We start from the raw sequence: 22,757 nt of genomic DNA, 5'->3' as shown, positions 1-22,757 counted from the left end.
GAGAATTTATTGGTGGAGCAGACCAGGATCAGAGAGAGAGGCTGCATCATAAATTTGGACATGGGCAAAATTTCAACTCTTGAGCTATTCCTGCTATTGCTGTGGATAGTTCCTTCAGTTGTTATTCCTAGGTTGGTACTACATAGGGTAATTAATTTCTCCAGAGGCAGATCGTAATTAGGTGTCACTCAATGTGTCACACAGACTGCTTAATAGGTAAAATCATTGGTGTCAGTGCCCAAATGTTTGGTCAGAAGTCCGCCATTGGTGCTATTGAACATTGAGGTGCCGAATACCAAGACTGTACAGTCCTAATTCAACCCCATGCCTTTTTTGTTCACCTGCAGACACCCCCTGCCCCATTATCACACTGCTCGAAGTTCCTTTTCAGCCTTTCTTTCTTTCTTTGTCACAGTTTTTCCGTCTTTCTCCTTCTTTTTGCCTTTTGTGTTTTTCCCTCTTTTGCTGCGGATCAAAGTGTGACCCAAAAAGCATAAGTACCAGTTCCCAAAAACGAGTGTTGGTGGGCCCCACCTGCATCCACCAGCTCAAATTAAGCGCTGGTCACACATAATTAGCAAAAATGGCACTCATGAGTTCACAGTAATCATGGAAATGTCACTCATAAGCAAACTTGATACTTGACCTAATTCCCTGATCTACTATTGTTTGCATGTTCACTTGTGTTGAAATTGCAATTCAAGAAAATCCTAGTAGGTGGTTGGTAGCAAAGTAATTTAAATTAGTATATGATTTACTGTGATGCATTACTCAAGTAATTCAGTCATCTGGAATTATTACCATTTCTTCGGTGGTTCCCTAATTCTCAGCGTTTTAAATAATGAATGGGGTATTTGCCACTACTGCAGGGAATAGGACCACTACTAAGTGCCACTCTAGTGGAACAGTTGGTCCCCAGAATGTTTTGTTTCAAGCTAATCTTGCATGCCAAAACTTGTTGCATTCCTTGCCTGTTATGATATTGGTTTTTTTTCTCGCTTGTTACCACAGCTCGATAACTCCAAGAGCATTCAGTGGCTGTAGTCTCAAACAGTTCGGAGATTTCATTACGAAGAACATGCCCAGGTGCCTAATGAACAAGCCAGAAGCGACACATCTCATTACTATGCCAGAATGTGGGAATGGCATGGTTGAAGTTGGTGAGCAGTGTGACTGCGGACTCAAAGAGGTAACTAGTACTTCTTGATTAATGACACTTAGTTATGGGGGCAGACTATTAGGCATCTACGTCTGCAAGGCAAACTGTTTTTGTAACTTCATTTGGGTAAATTAGGAAACATAGAGCTACAGTTTCAAAACTTTCTGCACAAAGTCACTTTAGGTGCACAAAAAGAGTGTTTCTAATGGGTGCTGCTTACCTCAGAACCTTTATGTGAGCCCCTAACCAAGGATCAGGTAAGGTATAGATACTATTCCTTGCAGTGACACTCTACCAGCAAGCAGCTTTAGCTGTGGATCCGCACAACAAAAATAGACATAGCTGGTCCATGTAAGGCACCACTGAAGGTGTTGCCTCACGCACCTGAGATGCAAATAATTGAGATTTTGTTCTTAGCTATCTTGACTTTTTTGTAGAAAATTGTCTCTTAAACCCTAAGACTTCCAGCTGTGAAAAATGCAGGACACAAACGTCGTTCTTCCACCCACGTTCCAAGATCCTGTGGTGTCTTTGGAATAACCACGATGCATGCCCACATTCAAGCTTTATGTCCATCCAAAAACCCTCATAAAAGGCGAAGACAAATTTTCACGGGCCACCAACAAGAAGACAGGTGGCATATCTTAGTTTAGAACTCAAAGTGGGAGCAGGTAATCTGAAACAAATAAGACTAATGAGAAACACACCTTCTCATCCTGTTATCAGGTACAGAGAGAAGAAAGAAGGGAGTGGTCCATTGAGCTATCTGACTCTTCAATGGAACTGATTCCCATCCTGACAAAGGTGCTGCCCTGGGAGGTACGTTTCCTAGTGGCTGGTGCTTCGGTAGAATAAGTTCTAGCATTTCAGCAGGCTATTTTGGCCACCTTTCTCTCTCAGAGGCTCTCTGGCATTCCGTGGTTGGATGGCATGGTCCCACTAATGACTTTTATGAACACTGACCTTTGCCTGAATCCAACAGCTACTTCACCGATCTCTTTCAGTTCGAGTACCAGTGTGGTGCCAGCGTGTCAGGCTTTCACTTCCAAATAGAAAACTTTCACAGTTGTAGAAAAAGACAGACCTGAGATTGGGTCAGATGTAAGAACCACAGGTGTGACTGGTTGCCATTTCTAAAACATTCATGAATTAATTGATGCTGAAAACTGCTGGACAGAATTAAAATCGAGAAAACAAGATACCAGAAAGGTTCAAACTAACTCTTCCCAAGACTCAATATCCAATGCCCGTTTCATTCTGACTTACATTCTTTAGAGTTTCTTGCATTCTAAGTAAGGTGAGATGTGAATGAAGGTAGCTATCCTGCTGCCTCTACAACATTCAGACCAACCTTCTTTAAGGCCTTCCTGAAGCTAGGCGAGTCCACAAAGAATTACCGTTTCAACCTTGTACCCCCATCTAACTCGGGCACCATGCTTCCTGCTCTCCCCTCACCAACTAGATCATCACCAAACATGGCACCCCGCCCAAAAGTTGGAAAACTGCTCCCCACCCTAATGACCCCTTGTGGCCCTCTAGATTTGAAAGACCCACTGTCTTACAAGGATATTCATTCCCTCCTACTTACACATGATCCTTCACACTCTGCCACCACCACTAACTTGCACCAAATAGAAGCAATACTTTCGGACCCTTTCAGGGAAACTATGGTAAACACCAAAGACTGAAATGAGACCAACCTTACGAGGGTCACCACCACTCTTTCTACCACACTGGACACAAATCCAAAACTTAAAGGCCTGATTCTAAACTGCAGATTGGCAGGAAGAAACGCTGCTAACATTGCGGCCCTCATCCTTGCACATGACCTTGATCTTGTAATGTTGACTGAAACCTGGCTAAACGACTGATCTGCACCCATCCTGGACATACTAGTGAGTCCTTACTACGACATCATTAGGTTAGGTAGATCTAGCGGGCAAGGTGGCAGTATCGCTTGTATACATCGTAGCAGTCTATCAGTCAAACAATCACATTCAGATCTCCTGCCATCTTGTGAATACCTGTCCATTGAGGTTGCTTGTAGCAATAATCATTTATGCAAATTGCACATTTTCTACCACCCTCCAGAATGCAATCTTCCCTTTATAGAACAGATCATGGATATCATCTCATCTACACACATCTGCATGGCACTCAGATCTTCTTGGGAGAGTTTAACCTCCACTGGAACGACATGAATGATGTGGCTGTCAATAGCCTTAAATCCTTCCTGGTAGACCTTAACCTGATCCAAATTTGTGACAGCCCTACTCACATTAGCTACCTTAGATCTAGTCATTGGTAAGCTCAACTCCATTCACCTTGAATCTATCATCCTGTGTGACTGGACAGACCACCACTGCATCACCTTCCTCATCTCAGATTCTGTCAGAGCTAACAGAGTCCAGCCTAAGTACCCCGGACACTGGAAAAGATGTCTACGAAACATCAACTTGCATGATCTGACTACTCTCTCTGATAACACCCAGCCTCCTCCTGTGGATATGTCCGACGTTCATGACCTTATGGACCACTATAACCATTCCATGATAAGTGTTCTAGACTCGATGGCTCCTCTATAGCTAAAAAGACTGGCCTTCAAATTCTCCAAACCTTGGTATAACAATAGTCTAAATACTGAAAGACAGAATCTGAGACTAGCGGAAAGACTGTGGAGATCCTCTCTCTTTCTTGAATATCTAAACCAACTGAGATCTGTAAGAAATATCTATAACAAATTCATCAGATGCTCTAAAGCCACCTTCTTCAGAAGCCAATTAGAGCAAACAAAGAACCATCCAAAAAAGCTGTTTGAGCTTATCAAGCTTCAATCAAAAAGTCAACCTAACCTTTCCTCACTGGGGCTAGGTCCGCATCCTATCTATGAAGAATTTGCTGACTTCTTCTCTGATATGACTCCTAAGATCGCAGGTGAACTATTTTTAGCCTCGGAGCATCTTTCAATCGCACCTCCTAACACCCATCTTCCTATTTGGTCGAATGATGTCCTGCCCAGTCAGCTCTGACCTCCCCAATAACAACGCCTCATTGAGCATTTTCAAAACTTTTGATGAAAGAACTATACGCAAAACTCTTGCGACTTTGAAACCATCTAACCATGTCAACAACCCCTTGCCATCAAACTTCTTAGAGATCAGATCATACTTACTCCCACTCTTGACCAAGATTGTCAATGCTTCACTCCTGCAAGGTGTTATTCCAGACTACATAAAGTCTGGGAAGCTTCCCCCATTCTAAAGAAACCATCCGCTGATCCCTATGACCTAGAAAACTTCCACCCAATTTCTAACAGGACGAGGACCTCTGTCTTCTCCGAACTGAGCTTCAGGCAACTGCTGCTCATCCAGGCTGCAAAGTCCTTCATATCTTCCTGGAAGCTGAGCCTGGTGGTGATGGGTCCTTGGTGAGGGAAAGGATGATCTGGCTGTCGTCCGAACAGGATACTATGCTGAGTCAGTGCTGTCTGACGATGGCGGCGATGGGAGCCATGTAGATGTTGAAGAGCATGGGGCTGTGCGATAATCCTTGGGGCACTCCACAGTTGATTTCTGTAGGTTCGGAGAGGAAGGGCGGGAATCTGATTCTTTGGGTTCTGCACGTGAGGAAGGAGCGTAGCCAAGCAAGGGCGGTTCCCTGTATGCCAGCATCGTGGAGTCTGGCGGTGAGAGTGCGGAGGGACACAGCGTCGAACGCTGCTGAGATGTCGAGTAGGATCAGTGCTGAGGTGTGTCCTTGATTGAGGAGGGTGCGGATGTTGTCTGTGGTGGCGAGTAGAGCGGTCTTGGTGCTGTGGTTGATGCAGAATCTGGATTGGGTGGGGTCGAAGATGGAGTTTTCTTCGATTCATTTTGTTAGTTGAGGTTGACGGTCTTCTCTGTGACTTTGGCAGAGAAGGGGAGGAGGGAGATGAGACAGTAGCTCTTGAGGTTCATGGGAACCTGCTGACGGCTTCTTGAGTAGGGGTCTGACCTCTGCGCATTTCCAGTTGTCAGGAAAGATACCGGTTTCGAAGGTGGCATTGATGATGTGTCGCGGTTCTGGGGCGATGGCGGCAGCGGCCTTGTGGAAGATGTGCATGGGGCAAGGGTCTGTGGGGGCTCCTGAGGGGATTCCTTTCATGGTCGATGCGGTATCTTCGGTGGTGACTGGGTTCTAGTAGTAGATGGTGGGCTGGCTAGCGTTGCTGGAGGAGGGGACGGCTATGAAGTCAGGTGTCTGGTTGTTGAAGTTGTCGTAGCGGTGCTTGATTTTCAGATGGAAGTAGGATCCAAGTTTGTTGCCGAGGTCCTGGGAGGGGGTGATGTCTGTGGATTCGCTGGGGGGTTTGGTGAATTCCTGGATGACGCTGAAGAGTTCCTTGGAGTTGCTGGAGTTGGCGATGATTTTATTCTAGATGAAGGGCCTTTTGGTGGATCTGATACGCGGGTGGTAGTCTGTCATGGCGTGCTTGTAGGAGGTAAGATCTTCTGAGGTTTTGTTGTTTCTCCAGTTCTTCTCGAGACGTCTGTAGGTGTGTCTGGATTCTTGGAGATCACTAGTGAACCAGGCGGCTTTCCTGCGGTGCTGTTTGTCAGGGTTGTGCAGGGGTTCAAGATTGTCTGTGCAGTTGGGTATCCATCTGTGGAATTCTTTGGCTGCGAGGTTGCCGTCGGTTGAGGTGGAGCTTTCTGGGCCTGTACTAAACTGGTTCTCTTCATTTTTTCACAATAGAACCCAATGCTTCAAGGTGAACCAATCCCTGACTGGTCACTCTGGGGGTTCCACAGGGATCCGCACTCTCATCCACACTTTTCAACCTGTTCATGGAGCCGTTAACAGAAATCCTGAAATCATCCAGTATTCACTATAACATGTACGCTGATGATACCCAACTGTACATGAAGATCGCCTTCCCTGAGGACATCAAGTCTCTAACTCAGTCTTACTGAAAACACAACACTGGTTGACACAGTACCACCTGAAGCTCAACGCTCTTAAAACTGAATTCCTCCTAAGCGCACCACCAAAGCAGTCTCCAGTCATCAAAGAATGGATGAATCAACTAACAGCTCTTAATTGCACGCAACACATCATTGATTCCACAAGCTCATTGGGAATAATGCTAGACAAGAGCGTGAACATGCAGAAGCGTATTTGTTCACTCACTAAACAAGCGAACTTCCAACTCAGCCTCTTAAAACTTTCCTCCTTTCACATGACTTAAAGGTTGTGGTGCAAGCCCTAGTGATCTCTATGCTTGATTACGGAAGCGCAACCCTTTGTGGCCTTCCTAGAGTGCAGATGGCCCATCTTAGGGCTACACTCAATTCTGCTGCAAGGCTCATAAAGGGCTCGAAAAGAAACAATCATATCATCCCAGAGCTGATATCTCTTAATTGGCTCCCTTACAAAGCTAGGATACAATTACAAATTGCATTTATGGCACATAAAGCCATTCATTTCAATACCCCAATGTACCTCGCTCAAAAGTTGGAGCTCTAGGGGTGGATCTAGATCCTCGAGCAGTGCCAGCACATTACTGCTCCAGCCACAAGAATTTAAGAAACAAAACGCACAACGAGCCTTCTCGGGTATCGCCATGAGGATATGGAACGCATTGCCCCCTGAAGTCAGGTTAAATCCCTCTACTGCCCATTTCAAAAGGAAGTTAAATTGATACTGTTGAAGAAGTTTTTACCATTGTAATGGAGCTTCCAAGTTGCTAGATGACATCCTTGGTGGTCATAGTTTATGAAGAGTGTCTTGCGGATCTGTCAGTCGTCTATTACCTCTGCTTAATTCTGCTCACAACTGATATATGGTAAAGTGTTATGATACCCCCTGTGACCATGTTTGCAACATATATTTTATCCCTATATTTCCTTTCCCAAGGAAGTAAATACGATATGGATGAAGAAACTTGGCCTGGACTCCTGGCTTCCAAAGCTCCCTAGGGCACCTTCCTTATGAGACTGTTAACATTGTTCTTTGATTTGGTTGCTCTGTTTTTAACCCCTTGTATCCTTCCCTGACTTATATACTGTAAAGCGCTCTGATACCCCCGGTGGTCATGTTTGTGCTATAGAAAACATTTTAAATAAAGCCACTGGTCTGGAAAAATTCCTAGAAAGGGAATAGCTCCAACACCTCATGCCATTTCATTGCTTAATTCATTACAACATGAAGCTTGTTCGCATCCTCCAAGACCTCCCAATTCCAAAGAATATTGTATAAAAAACCCTGTCCCCCTTCATACCTTCTGTTTTGTGTGTCTGGCTGCTAGACTTTATTCTGATATTGGGTATATTCCCATTGATCTTTATGTGGGAACCAGCTGCACCATAGTAATGTTTTTGTATGTTGCATTTTTGATAGAGCTGTGAAGCTTGGCCCTGTATTTTCTTGTTTTGTGGAAGAGTGGTGGGGTAAGGTAGGGCATACTGATGATCCTTCCTCCACTTCCACGTCTGTGAGGATGGAAGCAGTCGGATATTTATCTATGACACACTGATAGGACTAGTGGCAGGCTCTGAGTAATCTTGGGCTGCCCTCAAGCATAGACCTGGTCTTTTGAAGCTGATATTGTGCAGACCTGTTCAGAGAATGTCAGCTTAGGAGATAGTAGGGTGCAGTGCTAGTGAGTATTACCTTCTTTATTTTATGCATTATTATTTAATTCCCTTTTGATTGATTTGAGATGGAGGGTTTGTGGCAATGCCTTGGTGATCAAAGAAAGTATTATCAGATATTTGGAAGTATTTGTCTTTCTGGTTTTCAATTAGTGTAAAAAGAGAAGCTAGAGAATTGGTTGGGTTGTGGCCTATTATATGCTTATGATTGGTTGGTTGCAATTCTATTTTATCAGCTAGATTACCCTTTTTTTTCTGAGGGTTCATTCTTGTCAGTGGCATAGAGGGGGAAAGGCCCTGCTCATCCTGGAATCATGGGAGAATTAAACTGAAGACCAGCCCACAATGCTAGCTTCCAGAAGGTCCTTCCTCTGCACCCTTTCTGATCTCACACCAGGGTAGTCTGGAACAGCTTTGCTTATAGATTTGGAGGTTGAACAGGCAGAATTATTGAACAAGTGTTCTGTTAGCCTTGAAAGTGGGTACTTCCAGAAGGAGTTTCACTAGTGTGTTTTATTCTAATCATGGGGTTTCCTTTAGGAAATGGAGCAGTTGCAAATGGTTAAGTCCGTTAAGGGCTGAGATTTTGTGCTTTCCACAGGTTGATGTTCAGTTAGGTCTTAACATTGCAACACTCAAGGGTCAGTGAGTAGCAATTAAGGTTTACAAAGCACCTTGGGACTTATTCCGGATATAGGCTGTTGTCTCTGTTGCCTATTTAAGGGTTTTTGAAAATCTGCTTTGTAAGTCTTTGGTCCCTATCTGAAATCTTCTTTTATTTTCGGAAGCCTTGAACAATTTCCCTTTTGAGGCTCTGGAATCTATGGATTTCATTATCTTACTTTCAAAGGCTTATTTTCTGGTGGCAATTATTTCTCCAAGACATGTGTGGGGGGTCAGGTGCTTTGTCATGCACGCATCCTTTCAATAAGGGCATCATCGGACAGACCAGGTCCACTTTTAGTACCTAAGATTTCCATTCCATACCATATGGATCAAGAAGTGATTTAACAAGAGGTTTGCCTCTCTTCCTGATCTCTGTAGGAGCAGAAGTTGGATAGGTTGGATGTTAAAATGGCTGTCCTGATATTTGTTTTGGGGGGGGGGCTACCAAAAACCACTTTATTCAGTTAGTAAAAACCATAAAAGTACACTGCATACAACATATACAACAACAATAAAATTATCATAAATAATCTTAGGCACCATAAAGCATTTCATCACCAGGTTTATAAAAAAAGACAATTAAAATGAGCTTCGCCCATTAGCAATACATATGTTATACAGCGACACACCTAATGTAGAAAGGCAAACATTAAAACAAAATTCATCTGTTTATAAAGAAGCAACCGAAGTATAAACATAATGTGCCTACTTTTCCTCTTCCTGGCAGCGGCAACTAAAGAAATTGCCATATTAAAAGTCTCCCAGGGGTCATTCAGCATCTGCAGGTATAATAGTGCCGTCCTGACCTAAATAAAGCCTTTTCCCTTTAAAATAGGTACTAAATACTTTCTACGCATGTCGCTAAAATATTCACAAAACATTGTAAAGTGCATAGTGTCCTGGGTGGAGAAATTATCACATGGGCCAAGATCCCTCACTCTACTCCACCCCTGTAGTTCGGCCAGTAGACAATGCAAAAATTTAAGACGGAATCTGATTAAAAGAAAACGATGATAAGGCTCAGTGACAATTTTCAGATAGGGTTATGTTGATGGAGATGTTTTTAACAAGACGTTTGCTCTCACCATGGGTTTCGTTATCTCACTCGCCTCTGTATCTAAAAATATATTGTTTGAATTTTTTTTTTTAGCCATGCAAGATCCTCTTTCCTAATGTCCTGATCTATTTAGAGAGAGTAGTTCTTTTTAGACATTCAGATTTTTTTGTTACATTTTGTCTGGCTAACAAAGGGGCCACATCTTCTACTCAGACTTTGAACAGATGGTTTGTGAACTTTGATTTCCTCAGCATACAAGTTGTCAGGACCTTCTTCACCTTTGAAAACAGAGAGTAGATCCACTAGAGGAATATTTGCATCCTGTGTGAAGATTCAAAGAACTTTCCTAACAGAAAATTGTAGGGCAGCCATATGGCTGACACAATCTTTATTCATGAACCATTATAGAGTTTTAGATGACCTGGTATTGCAAGAGGTTTTTGTTGTTAGATCTTCTCTTGTCTCCTCTGTTGAGGACTATAGTTAAAGACTTTAAATACATTTTGACTGCATATATTCTTAAGTTGTCCTTGGTCTTGCTTTTATATATTTCCTGTTGTTATGAATTAAGTGAGAGAAGGATGAATAGCTAATTTCAATTACTTACCAGGAACTGCGTCACTCTGAGTTCTTCTCTCTTGCTTCATTCACTATCTCCTCACTTGCTTGGTTAAAAAAGGAGGTATAGAGGGGTGAGGATTTTTTATATACTGTCCTTTCTCTTGGATTGGTAATTCTGAGAGGAACCGGACAGGAATCATGTTGCAATGAATGAAATAAAGGAGAAGAACTTAGAGCGATGTACTTCCCACCAATACGTTTTTGAAACATTCGACAATGGCATGTCACTTCCAAGCATATGGTGTTGCTCCAGTATTAAAAACATTCATTGATTCACATGCTTGAATTATTCCCCGTTGTTGAGATGGGAGTCCCCGGTACCTTATAAAAGCAATGTCACAATAGACATAGAACATAAAGGGCTAGGGCCTTTTGTTTAGTAACATATCACTGTCCTTAATAAATAACGACCAAACTTAAAAGTCAACCAATCAGATGATAGCACCCTTTTAACCTTCCTGAGAAAGCTGTTGTTCCTCAGATTTTCTACCGCAATTCGTGCTTGGGAGTCTCTAATGAGCAGTGCTCAGTTCTCTTCAGTCACAACTATCTAAAGAAGATTTTCACAGTGCTTTCTACTGTGCATTAGTGGTTTCCCTTTACAACTACCTACTCTTGGTCTTTTGGTGCTTCAAACTGGTTTCCACCATGTCAGAGACACCAAAAAAGGAGCTCTTTGGATCCTGTGGCACTTGTAAAAAGAAGAGGCTCCACATTGATGACCCTCATAAAGACTGTATATACTGTCTTTATCTGGAGCATAAAACAAGGGACTACAAGGTATGTCACACATTTTCTAATAAGACTTTAAAGGATAGAGAAGGACATCTTCTCTGGGTGCAGAGACTCAAATCCAGAGACAACCATCTCTATTCTGTGATGCAGAAACGGACACCTCCTATCTGTCATCTTCTAAAACACTTGTTAAAAGAACCAGAGAGGATACATTACCTCAAACTTCTCAAGAACCCCTAACAAAATGCATTAAAAAAAGTCTTCAGAGGGAGCTCATAAGCACAGAAGCCCCTCTTAATTGCCTCACAAACACTCCTTAGCTCCATCTAGAAAGGAGAAAAAGAGACCAGACTTCTCTTCAAGATCTTTTCAGAAGTCTACCTCAGCCCCCAACACCTCCTCCTGTATTGCAGCACGTCTTCACAAAAATGACGTTAGCACCACTGACAGATGGCTTGTCATGGCATCTCTGTCAACGAAGACATAGATAACACCCTCCTCAGCATCTTCAGTGGCTTCTACAGTTAACACCATCATGTTGTTCGTGGCGGCATCGTCGACGACGCTTTTGTTGGCGGCTTCAATGCCATTGCCGTCGACAATGAACTTATTCCTTTTGTCTACGCTATTGGCGATGGCAGACCCCCCATTTATGGAGCACTCATCGGCGACTCCACCGACGATGATACAGCAACCGACAATGGCTCCTTTGACCACGAGTGTCTTCCCATCCTCAGAGCCTAACTTGGTAATGATTCCACCGTCTGCGATCAAGAGACTGCCTACATTCCCCTTTTTCATCGTCAACGTAACCGAATACGATGTCCTCACTCCTCCCATCACACCTCCTGGATCAAGACGATTCAGATGAAAACAGCCTTTTTGGAGCAGGTCAGAACCCCTCTGATCTCATGTAAAATTCCAGGATTACTCAGATGAAGGGAAATATTATGAGCTGGACTACTACTCGCTGGGTTAATCACCCTCAATAATGCAAGCAAGATATGGTAAGTGTGCTGTCCACTCTCCTGACAGATTTACAGGCAATAATATCTGACTACGAGACTCACTTCCCACTAGTCCCTACTCCAGGTCACCATGCTCTTGTCACAGTAGCTTCTGTGCCTTCTCAGCCTCTCACTCCTTGGCTAACTGTTATTCTACCTCCTTCTCCACCAGTGCACTGAGCGCGGTCTGTGGTACCATTTTGTGATGCAACCTCATCCAATGAGGACAGGGAAGAAGGTGAGCTTCCGGATCACCATGATGAATGGGATGACTATGTCATGCCGACACCAGCATCTCCATCACCTCAAATAATTGACTCAACTCTTAAGGATATAGGAGGTTTCCACTGCTTCCTAGAGAGGGCGGCCACTCGCTTTGTCCTGCCTGTGCTATGTTTCCTGTATGATTTTAAGGAGCCATTTCACAAAACAGTAAAAACCATACCCATCATAAACTATGTATGGAGTCAGGGGCTAAAGATTATTTCCAACCCAGCAACAGTGCCAGCAGTAGTATAAGGCCCCGGAGGATGCACCAGCTTGCCCCATGAGCCAACCTAAACCAGACTTAATCATTTCCCAGGTGGCACAACAAAGCCCATGGAATCCTGCCACTCCACTTGCAGTGCCTCCATACAAAGATGGTAGGTGTTTAGATAACATTGGCAAACAGTTTCATTTATGTAAGCCCTCACCTTAAGAGCTGCAAATTCTTTATGCCTTCTTGGATGCTATGACTGCCAAATGTGATCTGATAATGCCCCATATATGGACTAGCTTTCTGAGCAGGTTAGAGGAAAAGCAAAGAAGATGTTGCTGGAAGGTCAACGTTCCTCCTCCGAGATAGTCGACTGCGCCATGGATATTGCCACCACAGGCTTTAGGCAGCTTGCGGGCGCATCGATTCTACGCTGTCAGGAATGGCTGATGGGTATAAAAAGTGTCTTTTTCAAGGCACCTGATGATGAGGTCACCCTTCCTTTTGTAGAGGACTTCAGCAATACCGTTTTCCAACATATTCCTCCAATACTCAACAATTCAGCTCATAATATCAGCAGCGGGAACTACCGTCAGCAGCATATCACCTCCCTCCCCTCAGATAAAAGTCAGGATAATAGAGAAAAGAAGCCAATCATAGACAATAACTTCTACCAGGTGCCAGCTACTCCCTTTTCATTCAGCCCAAAGTACCAGCAAGAATAACCAAACACCTTCATCATTGGAGACACATCACAACAGATTAACGGGTCCTCGACCTTATTAAATTCAGACACCTGTTACGATTATGCACATCTCTTCCCCAACTTCACCTCATCCATACTTCCAGAAACATTTACCCATTCTCAGATAAGAGATCAAAACAACACTGTAAAAGGGGACATTAGAGAGACTTCCTCGTTTCCAGAAAGGGAAAGGATTCTACGCTTGTTTCTTCTTAATACACAAGAAGTCAAGGAAGTGGAGACCAATTCTTGATTTGAGGGAGCGCAACAGATTTCTCAAAGAACACACCATTGCCTGTTTACGCTCCAAGACATAGTGCAGCTCCTCAACCACTGACATTACATGTCGTCCCTAGATATCCATGATGCCTACTTTCATGTACCTATCCATCCCAACCAAAGAAAATTCCTCAGATACACAGTAGCCACTAGCCAATTTAAGTTCTGGGTGTTATCATTTGGTCTTAAATCAGGCCAAGGCAAATCTACAAAATGCCTGGCACCCGTCACAGCTCACCTCAGACAGTAGCGTCATCAAGTCTTCCCATATTTCGATAACTGATTGGTGAAAGCACATACAAACTAGTCTGAGGAGGTATCCACAAAAGCCTGCTTATGCCTATTCAACGAGCTCGGACTCACTCTCAACCCGGACAAATTAATCCTCCAACCGTTGCAACCGATAACATTCCTGTAGGAGTCCAATAACATTCCTGTAGCAGTATATAGTGTTAGCCTATGGTGAGGCACTGAATCGAGGTAATCCTTTGTGATAGTATTTAGGTCCCTTAAAACCAAAGGTCTCAAGGGTAGCTGTGGAAAGCAGCTAAGGCTTATCCAGGAGGTGTGTAAAGCAGTTCCATGTACCACTATTGTCGGTCAGTAAGCTTTTCACCCAGGTGAGTAGAAAAATACTTTATATTTATTACTACACACTATACACTAACTTGGTATGTCTCCTACCCAGAGATATCAATTACACACACCTAATACTTAGAAAACCATTAATTAGCATAGAAAAACATATAGTGCCCCTTCGGGGAGCAAAACTGTACACCAAAATATTGGGATGCGAGGTGAGCACCAACACGGGACTAGTACCCAAGTTTGAAGGACTCCAGGAAAAGCAAGGAGCCACCAAAGGTGAGTAGCCTTGGACCCCAGGGTGCCAAGGTGCAGAGTGGTTACACTGGGTCAGACGTCCCTAGGACAGCACAAGTCACGGTTGGAAAACTAGAGTTCCAGGACTCTTCTGAAAGAACCCTGAAGAAACCACTTGGATCAAGGAAGGTTGGAGTGTCACCCCACCCGAGGATACCCAAAAGATACGGATACCTGCACCAGGGTGATCAGGTGTACAGGGGCTTAAGTGGTGTTGGAAACCTTTGTAGACGCCAATCTAGGGTTGTGGAAGTTTAGCAGCTACAGAGTATCTTGGACCAAGCCAGTGGAACCAGGATGAAGAATCCAGATGAGAAGAACTGGAAATCGGAGGGGACTGCGTCCAAACCACCTGGATGTGACCAAGAGGCACAAGGGCACAATACCAGCCATGGATGAAAGTTTTTGGTGTAGCATGGAGGAGAAGAAACAGCATCTCTGGAGACCAGGTGACTTTGCAGAAGCCCAGGAGCCTTTAGTGAGCTGTCCCACACTGGTTGACGAGTGCGGGAAGGTCAGTGGCCGGCAGGACCTCCAACAAGCTTTGGTAAACGGAAGCAACAGTTTGTGGGAGAAGATGCTTGGTTGCAGACCAGTAAGGTCTGTGGGATTAACCCAGCAGGGGTAAATCAGGGCTGGCCTTCAGCACACAGTAGAGCCAGCAGGAAATGCTGGAGCCCCTCAAGGATCCTCTGTAAGGTAGATTCCTTCAGGCAAGTATGCAGGCTGAGTCCTTGGTGACTCAGAGGATGCACGGCCACAGAGTTCCAGATCTTTGAAAAGTACAGGGGCGAAGATGCAGCAGGATTATTCCCACCTGTAGCAGTCTAATCATGGGTCTTGGCTTGAAGAACAGCAGAGTTTGAGTGTCCATCATCAGAAGAGTCTTTTAACAATCTTCAGTGTCATGCCGTTGGTTCCAGAAGAAGGACCTCTTCTCAAGTGACCCGCCTATTAGCAGTCAGGGATGCTACTCAGCTGTCCAAGCCAGTCAAATGTTCCTAGGGACCACCTAGAAGAGCTCTGGGTACCCCCCTAGAGAGGAGCTGGACCGGGGGGTGGCCACTCCCCTGTCCTTTGTGTAGTTTTGTGCCAGAGTTGGAGACAAGAGCTCCTGAACTGGGCCAAACTGGTTTATGCATGAAGGGCACCAAATGTGCCCCTCAATGCAGTTTGGTGGTGCTTGGAAACACCCCCACCATACCTAATTCTAAAGGAGAGGCAGTCACAACTCTCCTTCATAGGAAATCCTTTATTCAGCTTCTCCTACTCTAGTTATGCTCATCAGCATGGAGTAGAACACTCTCTAGGATCAGCAGCATTGCGTGCTGGCAGCCAGACCCTGTAGGGTTACACAGGTAGGTATTGGGCATCCTCTAAGGAGCCCCTAGTACATGGTATCATGCAACTAACACTGCGATTGGTGTAGTTGCATGCTTCCAACATGTTTGGTACCAAACTTGACCAGGGTCAGGCAGCCATTATGTAGTTATGCATCGCAACTTGCCAGTGTCCACTGCATACCTTATAATGGCTTTCCTGCACTGACAAAGCGCAGAAAATGGAGTCCATGTGTTTTAGGGGTACCCGCTCACCTAGAGCCATGCACCATGCTCTTGGACTGAATGGCCTACCTTAGCAGTGACTTATAGGTTTTAAGTGTAGTGACCAGGAACTAAGGGAAGCCTTCTTTCTGAAGTGAAGGGTGCATTCATTCTGTCACACAGACTGTAATGGCAACTCTGCAGACACCGTTTGCATGGGCTCCTTTGGGTGACACAATACATGTTGCAGCCCATAGGAGACCCCTGGAGTACCAATGCCCTAGTTACCTCAGTATCATATACTAGGGACTTGTAATGGTACCCCTGGTATGCCAATTGTGGAGTGTACAAAGTACTTACCAGTGCATTTAGAGGTGAGAGTGCTGTCACTGGGATACTGGTTAGCAGGATCCCAGTGAAGTACAGTCAGAACACACTGACACAAAGCAAAACGTGGGGTTATCAATGCTTGAAAGATTCTACTTTCCTACATAACCCCCGCCCAAATGAAAGAAGATAAGACTAACCTTTCCCAGTTAAGTCTTCATTTTCTAAGTGGAAATATCAGGAAAGTCCATCTGCGTTGGCATGGTTACTCTCAGCTCTATGTTCCACTGAAAAGTCCATCCCCTGTAGGTGTTGCAGGGATTCGGCACAGAAACAGAACTATGCTTGGGACCATGGAACATTAGTAGATAGGGACTCAGTCACCATAATACCTCGATAGTATGAGCCCGAGTCCAACTAACTATAGTGTCTCACTTGCCCTTCTAATTTCATACAGAGAGACAAGTGAATCACCACCCCCGAGCACAACACTCCTAACCCTCTCAGGGATCATGGTAAGAGGACAGTCCCTTTTGCTCACACACTAGTATTCATCCACAAAAAGATATGACAGAGACACAAAGGAAGTTTGAAATATTTAGTTAGACTATTGTGCTCTAGAATGCAGTATATCTGCCACAATCAGAAAACAAAAGGCTAGCAGAAATACCATCAGCATAGTCAGCAAACTGAATATTATGAAAGCCCTGTCATATTATAAAACAGATTAGCCTAACCACCCTCCCCTTCTACAGAAGAAAACTGATTATACAGCAAAGATCTCTGGTAGCGGACCCCATACCTTAGCATTCATAGATGGACACTCTACATTTCAGGTACAGTTGTTATCTTCTCTCAGGAAATATTTCTCTATCTCTGTGTGTTACATTGCTGTTCAAATCTATAATACAAGGTTTGCATGTTCATAAAGAACAGCTGCATTTCTGTGTTGTGTCTAGGTGCGAGTGCTTGACCAAACAAAATAACAAGGTACATTATTGTTTTACCTTGTCTGTTGTTCAGACTAAATCCCAGGAAAGAACAGAACAAGAAAGCAATTACAGGTTCTGTTGAAATTATAATGTGGCAAAAAACCAAACATGATTATATAGCAACATGTGCAATGCTATTTTGGTCTGTGATATGCACAGTTAGGCTAACAGAGGGAAAACTGCACTGGGGTAGGCACTGAACCTATGACACAGAGACAGAAATTGGAAGGTAAACTCAAAGCCGTCACTAAGAATGTAACTGGTTTCTGGAGCAAACAAATGACAATTTGGGAAGAAACAATATCCAATTAGTAAGTGTCAGAGGCATCCAGTAAGTAATAAGCCAATGTAGAAACAAAGGACTCCATAATGGGGTTCAATTCCATGTAGATGGACAGGTTGGCGTCCCAGTTCATAAGTTCCAAAGAACAGACATGATCTTCAGCTCCAACAGATGCAAATACCATCACTGGCAGTCTGTGTTGACTTAAATGAATCTCTGATCTTGTAATGGCTGTGACGATGCACAGAAACTCCCGTTGGACCTTTGCTCCAGACTTGCATTCAGTAGAGGTCGCAAATCCAAGGAACAGTCCTGATAATGGGCCACTGAGGGACTTATCAGCCATTTGGGATCCAGTGCAGTGGGCATCTGTAGAGCCAGGCATATGTCTAGTGCTCATTGAAAAGGGCACCAAATGCAGTGAAATACAGGTTGCATGCAGGTGAAGTATGCACAGCGTTATGTTAAACACCAATCGACATCCAAAGCCTGCAGTGGAATCATGCCAAAGAGCTGAAGCATATGCTCATGGTAGTGTTGGAGCGATGTTTGGTGAAGGGTGGCCGCAGAAGGAACATCCATTAGGAGCAGCAGAAACAGGATGAGAATGCCGCAAAGTAGAAGCAGCAGTCCTCTCAAGATGTACAATGTAGGGGTTTGCCACCGGCGTGGATGAGGACGGGAAGGAGGAGAGATCATGACGAGAAGGACGACTGCCCAGCGATGCCAGAGCAGGTACGTGTTTTTTTAACTGTTTTTAAGTGTGGGAGGGTGGAGCCTTATTGTTTTTTTTTAAAACTCCAAGGAACTCCTCCTAGTGGCAGTCCGCGAACTCCGTCCAGGGTTAATATTTATTCAATTCAATTCAATTCTGAAAGTTCATAACATCACCCATAGAATCTTTGAACATATAAGGAATCTGCAGGGTCTCTGTAGGATCAAATATATCAAAAGGAACTTTATTTCAAACAATTTCATCAGTCACTGGAATGGCTGAAATGTTGACAAGGGACAAGTCTCTTTTCATTTTATGTGAGGAGGAATGTGGAGTCAACACCCCATCAACCAGTTCTGTGGAAGAACGTTCTAAACGATAATGGCCAATAATCAGAAGAAAAAAACAGTGACAAATCTAATGCACATGAATAAAGGAAGCACAGAGAATATGATCCAAATATATATCTAAGGAGGAACTAGATAAGTGCATTTAAGCAAAGAAATAAAAAACACAAATCTGAGCTGGAGGTGGATGCAGAACCGAAGACATTGAAGAACTGTCAGACATGATATGGCCATGATTCATATAGTACCCAGAGAAACTCAAATGGAAAAGGGGAGGCTGTGATTCAGCAGTCCGATTTGAAAAATGTAACTTAGAAGAAGCATCCACATGCCGATCAGTATAAACAACATCCATTGTAGAAGATGGAAAAGTTAGAAACCGGTACCAACATGAAAGAGGTTTCGGTCTCCCTCCAGTAGCGGGACAGAAGCAACAGTGGAGGGGCTCACTGGCTGCAAAGGAAAGTCTTGTGAGGGGTCATTCTTGGACATACTATGGAGAATTGGCCATATGGTGTAGCTTGACATGTTCAATGAGAACAAAGGGATTTTCCTTATGACCTGAAAGTGGTAGCAAAATCATAGTTCGTGTAACCTGAATACCAAGTACTGGAACAGGAGCACAGTAGGTTGTGCCAAATTCTTTCTTGAGGGCCACTTTTTCACAGACGAGGTCACCAACCTTGCAAAGCTAACCAGAAACAAGAATTTGAGTCTCAGTACTTGATGAAAGAGCTGGAGGCAAATGTTTGTGTGCCAGAGAGTCTCAACACTTTTGTTGATCCTGCAAGACAGCACAGGGGTTATCTACGTCAAAGGTTGCGGCTGCCGCCAAAACATCTGGACAATCAAGGTCTGGAACATCCCTCTTGATACCAAAGAGCATTTTGTATGGGGTCCATTTACCCAGAGATATTTTGAGGAGACTACTTGATGCTCTTTGAACCCAATAAAGATGATTCAAACAACCACGCCCTGTATTTAATATTCCATCCATTAAGGATTGCTTTAAATCATGGTTCATTCTCTCAACAACAGATTTTCTCTCACTCTATGCAGAGAAGAAAAATGCACTTGTACGCCCATGTTATGTTATGTTATCAGAAACTTATAGAGCGCACGGTCACCAAAAGGTTTCATGGCGCTAATATTGGGTAGTGTTACGGCACAAGAACTATTCATAAGCTTGCTCAAACAGCAAGGTCTTGAGCGCCTTTCTGAATCCCAACAGGTTGTCGCACATCCTGATTGCTAGAGGTAAAGAGTTCCAGAATTTAGGGGTGAGGTAGGAATACCTACACCCTCCCTGATGTTTGAGCTTGGAGGCAGGGGTAGTCAGTAGATGAAGATGAGCAGATCGTAAATTACGGAGTGGGGCGTGCTTTGCAATCATGCAACTAATGAATTTAGGACTCCTGCCGTGTAATACTTTAAAGATCACGCACCCTGTCTTGAAAGCTGCACGTTGGGCAATTGGTAGCCTATGCAGTTTAGATAGCCATGGTCTGGCCGATTGCCATTTAAGTTGTTTATGAATTAATCTTGCAGCCTGATTCTGTACTAATTGAAGGCGTTTAAGTAGAAACAGTAGCAGGCCAAGATAAATGGAGTTTAAAAAGTCGAGACACGAAAGGACCAGGGCTATCACGACATGTATGAGTGCTGAGTGAGACAGCTAATGGGCGACCTTCCGGATTATACGCAATTGAAAAAACACAGGCGGAGGCCACTGCCCCTACTTGTCCTTTAAGTGACAGATCTGCATTAATGGTGACCCCCAAGCTTTTCACAGAGGAAGAAGGAGTGGGGGGAACCTAGTTCTATGGGCCAGTAATGATGGCCCCAAAAGATCTCACTTTTCCCGGGCAATACTAATTCCGTCTTGCCTGGGTTGAGTTTGAGATTATTGAGGTCCATCCAGCGCTGACTGGAAGCATGGTGACTTGAAATTCAAGAGCAGAGTCAAAAGAATCAAAGGTGAAGACAAGCTGAAGATAGTCAGCATAATTAAAGGTTGTTATTTTTCTATCCTTTAATGAATGAATCAAGGGCCTAAGATAAAGATTGAAAAGAAGTGGGAATAGGGACGAGCCCTGTGGCACCCCGCATGTGATGGCGAGCTTAGAGGCGGTAAAAGGGCCGAGTCGGAGCTCTTGTGTCCTACCTTCAAGAAAGCACTTAATCCAATTATATGCGGGGCCCTGTATGCCGGCCTGCTCGATACGGTCCATCAGGATTTTATGATCGACTGTGTCGAATGCGGCCAACAGATCCAGGAGCACCAAGGCCTGGGGAATGCCCTTGTCAGGGTTCGCTCTCAGAGTGTCCAATACTGCACGGATCACGGCCTCAGTAGAATGAGCAGGCCGAAAGCCAGCTTGGCATGGCTCTAGGTCATCTGTTCGTTCAACAAAATTGGAAAGACAACTGGTCACATGGGCCTCTAGGATCTTAGCCAAGAAAGGGAGGAGAGAAATAGGACGATAGTTCGAAAGATGCAGAGGGTCAGCCCCTGGCTTTTTCAATAAAGGGACTACAACAGCGTTCTTAAAAGCTGTGGGAACCTTGCCCTGCACAAGAGACTCGTTCAGTAAGGGAAGCACATGACGAGGTAGATCGGAAAAGACAGCCCTCATAACCTGAGGGGGACAGCAGTCGTTAGGGGACCTGGATTTTACACAGGTCATTAATTCAGATAGTATCTGAGGACTTCATTGAATCCCAGTAAGCCTTGGAGGCAAAAGCAGGGCCTTGGTCTGAGTGGAATGCGTGACAGGCATAGATCCCTGACAAAGATTTGCAAATCTTTTATAACAGTTCGAGCATCAGCAGAGAACTGTGGTCATACCTACAGGAACCTAGAGCAAGAGTCAACTACAACCAAAATAAATTTGAATGCAGTATCATACATTAAAGGACCTCAGTGAGCTTCATGAACACAGCTAAAAAAGCTGATTAGAAATAAACAAATATGTCTGAGGTGGACGGGACACAGTCGAACTTTTAATTTGTTGAGAAATGTCACAACATAGAACATACTTTCTGGTTTACTGGTATAAACCTTGCCACCAATAACATAATTGTAAAAGGAAAATAGTGGCAGCTACTCCAGCATGTGCTGTAGCAACTCCTTCAAGTGCGGCACCTATTAAATATTAAAGAATTTCTACTGTCAAGGTTGGGTTTTATGCGATTACCAACCCATGGTATAGTTACAAAAGGTACCTGCTGCTCATTCAGGTAATATGAATATTTGGAAGGAAAGCCTGTAGGTAAAGTGGTGCCTGATTGTGAAGCACGGATGGCAGCTAAGATGTCATAATCAATAAATGTTTTAGAATGCATAACTGCTGCTTCTTACATGTGGCTACTGCATATTTGGCTGCCACATCAGCCAGAAAATTCCCTACTGCGCGTTCACTCACACATTGATGACCCAATGTATGAATTGCATGAGCTTGTGGCAATTTATCTTTGAAATCTGCCACCTTAACCCAAAGCCTTTTATGCTTAATTGTGCTACCTTTGGAATCCTTGAAGTCATTTTGTTGCAAAAATTCTAATTATCATTAAATGATTGTACACAACAAAACGAATCACACACTTCAAGTATGGGGAACTCAGGATACGTATGCTCAAGTGCAAGAAGCAAAGCTTTCAGTTCAGCGAACTGTGCAATGTAGTCTCCTAGAGACCAAGTGTGAGTAGTAGTAGAGTGAAAAACACCATCTGACATAGTGCCCAAAACAATGGTGCATGATGCAGAATATTTAGATATTTAGAACCTATAGCCGGTTATGCCGTACCATTGGTGTAGATAATACATTTGTTTTCATGAAGAGGGCAAGGGATAAACATGTTCATATTATAAAAAATTCATGCGTCTATAAAGAGGAGTAAAAAAAAAAGTCAACATCAATGACTGTTAGGGATATAGCCCATGGAATCCATCGGGAATGCTTGGCTCTATAACTAGGAATGCTAGCTTTCGTGACAGCCTCTAAGGCGGGCACAGGAGAAATGAGAATAAGGCATTTACCTTGTGCTAAAGGCCATTCTTTAAAGACGGCTATCTAGACCGCTGTCAGTAATTTTTCAACAGATCCAAAACGCATTTTCACCAGGGAATATAAATGCAATTTATATGCAAAAGGAACCGTATCACCCTCGTTGAATGTGACATAGGTAAAATCAATAGAACCTGGTTAAATCCGGATGATCAAATTTGTTGTATGTAAAAGTCATGTCTCAAACAAATCAAACTGTAAAGATCTGAGGAGCTCAGTAT

General features: G+C 43.8%; 1 protein-coding gene across 1 annotated transcript in view; it reads left to right on the top strand.

Moving 5' to 3' along the window:
- The window catches only part of LOC146784498 (zinc metalloproteinase-disintegrin-like VLAIP-B), a 2,353,571-nt gene that overhangs the window by 1,419,820 nt on the left and 910,994 nt on the right, over nt 1–22,757 (top strand). The window contains exon 10 of the mRNA XM_085632965.1: nt 1,012–1,189. Coding sequence (XP_085489091.1) covers nt 1,012–1,189 — 178 coding nt within the window. The remainder of the gene's footprint in view (nt 1–1,011; nt 1,190–22,757) is intronic.

Source organism: Triturus cristatus, chromosome 11, assembly GCF_964204655.1.
Source record: "Triturus cristatus chromosome 11, aTriCri1.1, whole genome shotgun sequence".
Lineage (NCBI taxonomy): Eukaryota > Metazoa > Chordata > Amphibia > Caudata > Salamandridae > Triturus > Triturus cristatus.
The sequence above is the reverse complement of the archived record's forward strand: the minus strand, read 5'-3'. Positions and strand labels throughout refer to the sequence as shown.